At 48.9% G+C, this 7,931-nt stretch overlaps 1 protein-coding gene across 2 annotated transcripts in view; it reads right to left on the reverse strand.

Annotated features, from left to right (window-relative positions):
• Positions 1 to 7,153, reverse strand: part of LOC126534451 (sulfotransferase ssu-1-like) — a 64,940-nt gene extending 57,787 nt beyond the window's left edge. Inside the window, exon 1 of one of the 2 annotated variants that reach the window (XM_050181726.3) lies at positions 7,068 to 7,153. Coding sequence is in view for 1 of the 2 variants with exons in the window: in XM_055072908.2 (XP_054928883.2) it covers positions 6,152 to 6,154 (3 nt within the window). In the remaining variant the exon portion in view is untranslated. Of the gene's footprint in view, positions 1 to 6,151; positions 6,236 to 7,067 lie in introns of those variants that run through there. The other variant, XM_055072908.2, reaches the window with a different exon arrangement.
• Positions 7,154 to 7,931: the final 778 nt, after the last annotated feature.

Raw genomic sequence — 7,931 nt, forward strand, 5'->3', positions numbered from 1 at the left:
CTCTCGCGAAAACGCGCGGATGCCATCGCGCACACGGCGTTCGTTTAAATGAGCGAGGCGGTTGCTTATGCTGCTGTATACCGAGTACACCGTCTCTTGTTTGCCGCTTGACGCAGAGGCAAACAGTGATTCTCTGAAATTGAGAAATGTGTCGCCAAAACAACACGTACAGGCCCACCCATATACGTAACGAATGAGGCCGACATCCTATGCAGATACGGTGACGTACAGATGTTGGCACAGCGCTGTGTCGCCGCTTTCCGCTTATTGTGTGCGAAGTGTAGCCGATCTCAAATCTCTAAGGCCAGAATCGAACTATAAAAGCAGTTTCGGTCGACCTAACTGCTTACAGTTCAGTTCACGTCCGCCGGTAGCGAGTGCACGAACTCAACGGCGCCCGGTTAACCTTCGCTGAACAGGGTCGACATTGGCTCAACCTTCGTGGGCACGGCTTGAGAGGTTTAAAGCTTGTGCATTTCCACTTGGTAGGCGTGCTGGACTAATTTTGAGCAGGATTATTTATACATACAAGCGAAGACGCTCTCGCTATTGTGTTCTCGGTTCGACGGGCGATCGCGTGGGGTTCGGTCGAACGATGGTCGGCACGCTGATTTTGCCGGTGCCTTCGACAAGAAAGCCCGTCGCAGTACAACTAGCGCTCGTCTGATGCGTCGTTGTCGAGCTGGTATAATAAGGAGCTTTCAGTGACGCACAATAGTCGGTCAATCATTGGACTGAGCGTCTTGTCGGTCTTGTATCGACCCAGCGTTGCCGCGCCTTACGAGTACGTGCAGTCGGGAACCCACTGCCACCACCAGCAAGTGAGGACCGGCGCTGCAAAAAGACTTCGTCAGCAACGTGATGTACTTAAGTGTCACCCAAGTGTAACGCACGGATTTTTCGTTAAATTAGCGAGTCATTCATGAAAGGCGGCTACTACCTGGCTCACGGTGCAGTGCGGGCAACTCAGACGACGCCCTGGCTGCTTTCTCTTTTAACGTGGAGTTGCGGTCTTGCGCTACGCACGTTTTCGGCACGGCACCGACGTCGAGCTACCAGTAGAATTTCAACGCGGTACACGGCACGAGTGTTAGCAGAAGCGCGCGTCCGAGCGCTTTTTTTTTTTTCGGGGACTTTCCGGCACACGGCCACGCGCACGACCCTTCCAAAACGTTTCGCGAGTAATCCGCTAGGGCAGGGCGCATGCGCCGTCGCGCCATGAAAGAGGCGGATTGAGATGTTTTATGGCTTCGCGGCACACGCAAGAGGCCGCGTTTCTACCAGAAAGCCCGCCTTCGTGCATGGCGTTCGCGGTCAGCGTTTCCCAATAAACACTGCGCTTACATAAGCTCCAGTTGCCGGGAAGCGTGAGAAGCAGCCAGGCATCTTTGAATGCTATGGCGTTCCACTCATAGAGGCGAAGCTTAACTCTCGTTACAACGCCTATTCTGATCGATCACCGGTGAACGATGCCTTAGATGGCTAATTTCGACCTATCGGAGCCGTTTCTATTCGACATAAGGTAATCCAGTAGTTAGTACAGGCACTCAATTTCAGTATCAGTTTAAATTTTTGCACTCGGCGACGTCGTCATTTTTGACGAACCTTTTCGCGATCTAATGCGCGTACGTTGTAGCGAAAAGAGGCGTGGCTGTCACCTTCAGCCGCACTCGACAGAAAGCATGCCGCTTACGATTACGCCGCATAAGCATCAAAATTTTGTAATCAAATAAATCACAGCTCGTCACTAATTATATTATATCGCCAGCTTTGCCATCCAACAGTGCTGAGCGGTGATAATTAACCAAAAATGACACCACCTATTCACTAGTCGGCTTTGGTTTGAAGTCGAAGTCGTTTTATTCCACTAAAATGTATGTATTAAGGTCTGCCGCATGTCCAACACGTGGACCCGGCTTTTGCAACCAGTTTTCAAGAATTTCGGTAACGCTTCTCTCGTAAGGTCCCGGCAAGGGGCGCTGCCGGTGTCACTGCTCAGTTATCAAAAAGTCTCTCCCATGGCATCGTCCCGCGCGGCTGCGTCCCGAAAAAAAGTGTCCTGCTCGAAAGTATGCTGCACTCGCACTTGAATTTAGTGATGAGGACTCGAGTTACGATTCCGAAAATGACAGTAAGGCAGATTCAAGCTCTGACGGTGACGATGTCTTTAGTCAACATGGGACATCCGCAACTGTTGAACGGCGAGTTTCCTTTACGGCCTTGAGCGGTCTCCTTCCTTGTGCGCGCTTATCTGCCAATCTTTTCTCCCGACCTGAGAGTTCTGCTGATTATCTTAAGGGTGCCCACTTCGCTTGGTTATGATGTGATACCATCGGCAGCAAAGAAACTTCCGTTCACGCCAAGAAGGCCGCCCGTAGCACACCTCGGCCCAGCACTACGGATCAGCGCAAGACAGTTTACAACGGCGTGGGATTTCTTTCTATTGGTCTTCTCTGCAGAGGTGATAAACACAACGTGCAAAAATGCAAACAGATATGCTTTGATGCATAATCTTGTAGTTGCCCAGCTACGCTGAAAGCGATCGGTTGTGGAAGAGGTGCATGAATCTAGACGAACTGGTGAAGTACGTTCCTTGGACTTCTCATCGGAACATCTTCGGCAAGATGCCAAAAAGGCCAAACTGCAGAATGAGTTAGGAGGACCACAACGTTGAACGAAAACCATACGTCTTGTGGGGAAATTGTGGAGTGCACCAATGCTTCACAAAATCAAGGAACTGCTACACCGCATGGCATGAGCGATAAACTGGTCTTAGTTTCTTTTTGCAACAGAAGAACGGTGGTATACTGATAATTTATTTTTTCTGACACTATTCCTGGGTTATGTATCTTTAAAATGCATGTCGTGAACTTTCTTTATTATAATATATTTGTAGATATGGGAGGGGGGGGGGGGGGGTGTTACTTTTGTTTAATTAACGGGCAGCAAAAACGACGCTTTCTTGAATTTTTTACGTTTTACATAACTTTTTTTGTTTGGCAAGCATGTTTTTTGGAAAAAGCATTTCATTATGCACAATATGCTGGGCTTCAATGTGTGCTGAAATATTATTTGTAGTGGTAAATAATTTTTTTGTGAGACCTACAAAAAACGACCAATTTCTAGCGGTAACGAAAGAGTTTGGCGCCCTCCAATTTTTTTTTCCTTCCTCCATTATTGCGGCTCAATCTGGCCGGTCATGTATGGAGGAAAGTGGGGAGGCAGCGCGATAGGGAGGGGGCGGCGACGCTTCGACTCCGCCCACAAATGCGCACTTTGCGCGGCCGCGTGTGATCGCGCGCGCGTCGGATTTCGAAAGATGTGCAGACGGCTCATGCTTCTGTGAGCGCTGTTTTCTCGCCGCTCTTGCGTTCAAGCCATAGGTCGCACGAAGGTCAAATCACTCGCTGCTGCTTCCGCGCTTGCTCATACCAGCGTTTTGACAGCGAGTGTCCGCGGTTATCGAGTGTGCTGCGTTCATGCGTGTCTGTGCGCGCTGACACGATGCTTGTTAATTGCAGTAGTAAGCGAAAGTTTCCAAGTTTTATGGCCTCCAAAACTACTACCCTTACTTCGTATAGCTGTCTATTAAGTTCCTATTGCAATCGATGCTCCGCTTCTCGGACGAAACTGACTGTCTCTATAGGTAAACAACAATCACACTGCGTTTTACAGAAATCAAAGATTAAACCTGCGCCAAGCCTCGATACGTTTTTCTGTGCCAAAAAGGCCATATACGAGAAAATTCTGGGAAACCCGTGACGTCACACTGGCGTAAAGGCAATGAGCTTTCGGCGCTAAATTTAAAAAAGCGAAGCATGGCTTTTATTTGTTCTCGTAATCGTCGACATTTTACCGCCGAAGGAATGAAAATCGAGTTTTTTAAGAAAAGCTCAAATGAATGAACTGATTTAGCGTTATAAATATATTTCATTATGTCAGGTTGGATTCGATGCCAGGAAAGAGAGACAGTTTGTGTGATAAAGGGGGATTGCCATTTTAAAACCCCGTTCTTGGTTAGGGCTCGTCCTTTAGACACTGTGGATGTCGCACTTTTCACCCATCAATTCCAGCTAGCCAAATTACTACCTACAGGACATGCCGCCAGGCGCTGATGAATCGAGGAAGTCCGACTAACCTCGTCAGGATATCGAGCGAATATGTTTGCCTCCATGCCGGACACCAAGGCCTAATCGTTCACGTGTACAGCCACGCGAAGGGTTGCGCGTTAGAACGGTTGTGTTCGCCCATCCCATGTGCCACACTCCGAAGCCGTCCTAGGACGGTCCCGTGAAGCGTGCCCGCGGGCGCGCGAAACATCCGCGCACGCGTACAGCCGACCCCAAGCCAAAGAGAAAGCGGCTACTCCATTTCTGCGCCCGAGTAACCCCGCTGTTAGGTGGCGCCAGCGGCGCAACACTCGCGCCACCTCTCGTAATATGCTGCAACCACCGTCGGCGCACAGCTACACGGGGAAGCCGGATCACAAGAGACGCGAGAGCCATGCGGGGAAAACAGCATTAGAGGACGCGTGAGAATCGGGCATCCACGCAATATACAGAGGCCGCCAGTACAAACAATTCATGACTCTCACGGTGGATGAAAGCTTGCAGCATCAGATTTCCATCGATTCACCTTAGCATGAAATTACCGTACGAGCAAGCCCCGTAGCAGGCGAACAGACACCCGTAAAACGGAATAGAATTAAGCGGCAGAAATAGTGACGGTGCGGTAGGCGGTTGAACCGAACAGCAAAGCTGCCATGTGCCAATATATCACCGTACATTTCAGGTTATTCGACCGGACTGTTGCAGACATCACTGCAAGGTTAGTGGCAAAAGGACTGGCCGATCGATAATCAGAATCTGATACAGCAAGCACCTCTTGCGCCGGGACATAAATGTAATCGCATCTACAGAAGCAGCACGTCAAATACGGGAAAGGAAACATGTGGACCACGTGGCATTACCATCAGCAAAATGGGGCTGTATTTGCTATAGACGCTTGCTCCGCCGTACTATGACTTGCGTAATACTGAAGAACTTCTAAAATCCTCTCAAATAAAGAATAAAAGAAGTAGAGAGTGCGAATGGTATTCAAGATGACGCTATTCTGTAGGGGGGAAAAACCGAAACTGAGGCTGCCCGTTTTGCGGGTTCTCGGAAAAAAATAATGCCTGCGCCAGCGTGAGTCAGGAGCAAGCAAGGGAATACGCGCGCGCGTCATCTGCTAGCCTGATTGAAGCTTACTAAGGATTGAAAAAAACTAAAAAAACTTCTCTGGCCTACTTGTTTTCGATACGCACAACTGTAGCATGCTGATAGTACCTATCGCGACTCTTTCGTGAACAAGGGGGTCATGAATTTATATATTCTTTCTCGAGCACAAGTAAAACAAAAGAACGACAGTACCACGCTCATAGTGGCACAGCGCTGAGAGAGAGCAGCACTGATTAATGTCCTCTTGTATTCGATCTTCCAGACAAAAAAAAGATAACTAGAGGAAAATGGAACACACATTCCTCAAATGACCACTTTGCTCCAGTTACCGTTGGCTACGTAGTTTGTCGTAAACCCGAAGTGCGCTATTGAAGAATCAATCATTGGCACACAGCCGTTGAGCTCAACAGACTCGATTGCCATCGATTCCAGATGCCAGTACGATCATCCCGCACCAGTACATTTACATCGGGGCAGTCGACAACGCCAACTTTTCTAACACCGTACACAAATAAGGAAACAAGCGAAATATCGCACCACAAAAAAAAAGCCAATTAAATTTCGGGGTTTTAGGCGCGAATATTACGATCTGAATGTGTGGCATACCGCAGTGGGGGGACTACAGATTAATTTTGACCTTGCTGGGTTCCAATGACGGGTGCTAGCTATCACAGGTACGCTGCCACGCTGACATAGATGCGCCATTATGATGAGTTATTGGGTGCCTTTTAAGGAGCCCTTTTGTATGACGTTAAACCAAGCGCGCGATCTTGTGGTGGGTCAGCTATCACATGTTTACCTTGCCGCTAAGGCCAAGCTGGCCTCCTTTACGTAACAATAATTTGGTCCGCATCTTACTTTCTATACTCCGGTTGAGATATCAGCTACAGCGTTGCGGAAGCTACGCAAGTCATTCGGTCACGAAAATTTACCATTCGGGGCCTTCGGTCAAGGCTTCGCTGTGCACCAACGGCGTTTCCTCGCGCGAGCACACACGCGTGGCGGCCGCCTCGGGTTGCAAAATAAGAAATCCGAAAAACTACGAAGAGCAAATTGATCTGAAACAACGCATTTGCCGCTGTATACCAAAGCTGTTTTGTTTTTAAGGACGAAGGCTTTCCTTCATTCAATACTGAGCCTATGTAAAGAACAGCATCGCAGAATTGTGCCCAAAAAACATCAAACTATATGCAAGCAAGTGCCAAAGCAGCCACTGCAAAAAATATCTGAAGCTTCCATACCGTTGCGCCTGATGTATGAAACGGAGTATACTGTACTTCTCCTGACATTTATCCGGCTGTCAGAAAACAAGCGGCGTGGCCTCTTATAATAAAACAAATAACACACGGGCACAAAAAGACGCACGCAGCGCCTCAAGTTGGCAGACGGTTCAATCAGAACTAGGATAACTGTGCAGTGCTTTAATGCGTCACGGTAAAAGGTAAGGAAGATGCTCATCAACACTGTAAACAAAAAAAGCCGCCAGATCTCACTGCATGTGGGAATCGGTGTTATGTGAAGCAGTCCACCAAGTTAACGAAACGACCATGAGTGCGCCAAGGCGTAGATGGCTGTTTCATGACGCACATGATACACATGTCATGATATTCATGTTACGACCGATGATCTATATTCATGATACACCCTTTTCATACTGCGCCAGTTATGGCACCTACCAACTTAACGGAACGACCAAGAGCGCACCAACACGTAGGCGGCTAGACAGATACTGTCAAAGTGACAAATGTTCGCCAAGAAATGTTTCGCATTTAGAACGCGCGTACAATGCGGTGAGAGGCCACACCACAGGCTTGAAGCAGGCGACGCAGCCCCAACAGGCCAACTTACGGCTGCAGCAGTTGGCGTCCGTACACCTTTCTCCAGCGCCTTTCGATCAACGTGCGAAGCAATCGGGGACGCCGCAAGCAACCGCGTCCTTCTTTCGCAAGCTCGGCAAGCAGTAACTCCGCACCGAGAAACGAGCGCCCAGATAAACGTATGCCGCAGGGGGCGAACGGAACGTCGTCGTAATTGACGAGCGAAGGAAGCCGGTCACAGCCGGCGCGCCCGTCTCGTATGCTCTCGGAAAAGCGCCGCTGTCCTCCTCACTATCCGTTCTACATTGAACACGTGACCGACCCCGCGGGAGGCGAAAAATAAAGGCGGCGGCGCACTAGTGCCGGGGGCACGGAAGCCGCTGCCCCTGGAATCAATCCAAATCGTGCCTGCCGAGACCATGACTTCCGAGATCACCAGCGCCTACGCTCTGAGGCCACACACGGAATTTGCATACGCCGGCAGAAGGCACCGCAAACGCTGACCGGCTGAGGCACTAAAACTAATTTCGGGGGACGTTCAAGCAGCGAACATTTCCAAGCCGTACGTAATGCAATTGTTTTAAAAAAGGTGACTGCCACTATTGAGTAATACGGAATATTTTCGTGGTTCGCAAATGGTTAGAAAAAATGAAAAGAAAGGCGTCAGAAAGAGAGAAAACTGAACTTATCTAACCCCTGCAATATGCTTTAGGCTAACTGAAAATCAGTTGGGATGTACATCCTGTAAATTCAGGAAGAGTGTGGCCATTGCGGCTTGCTGTGCATGGTTCAATTTTTTTTTAGAAAACAACTTACGGTACTTCACCACCTTATCTCTGCCAGTTTTGTTGTTCTTGGCCCTGGCGAAAGGTGAACAAAATTCTTTGACACGTAC

The sequence above is a fragment of the Dermacentor andersoni genome, chromosome 7, assembly GCF_023375885.2.
Source record: "Dermacentor andersoni chromosome 7, qqDerAnde1_hic_scaffold, whole genome shotgun sequence".
Taxonomy (NCBI): domain Eukaryota; kingdom Metazoa; phylum Arthropoda; class Arachnida; order Ixodida; family Ixodidae; genus Dermacentor; species Dermacentor andersoni.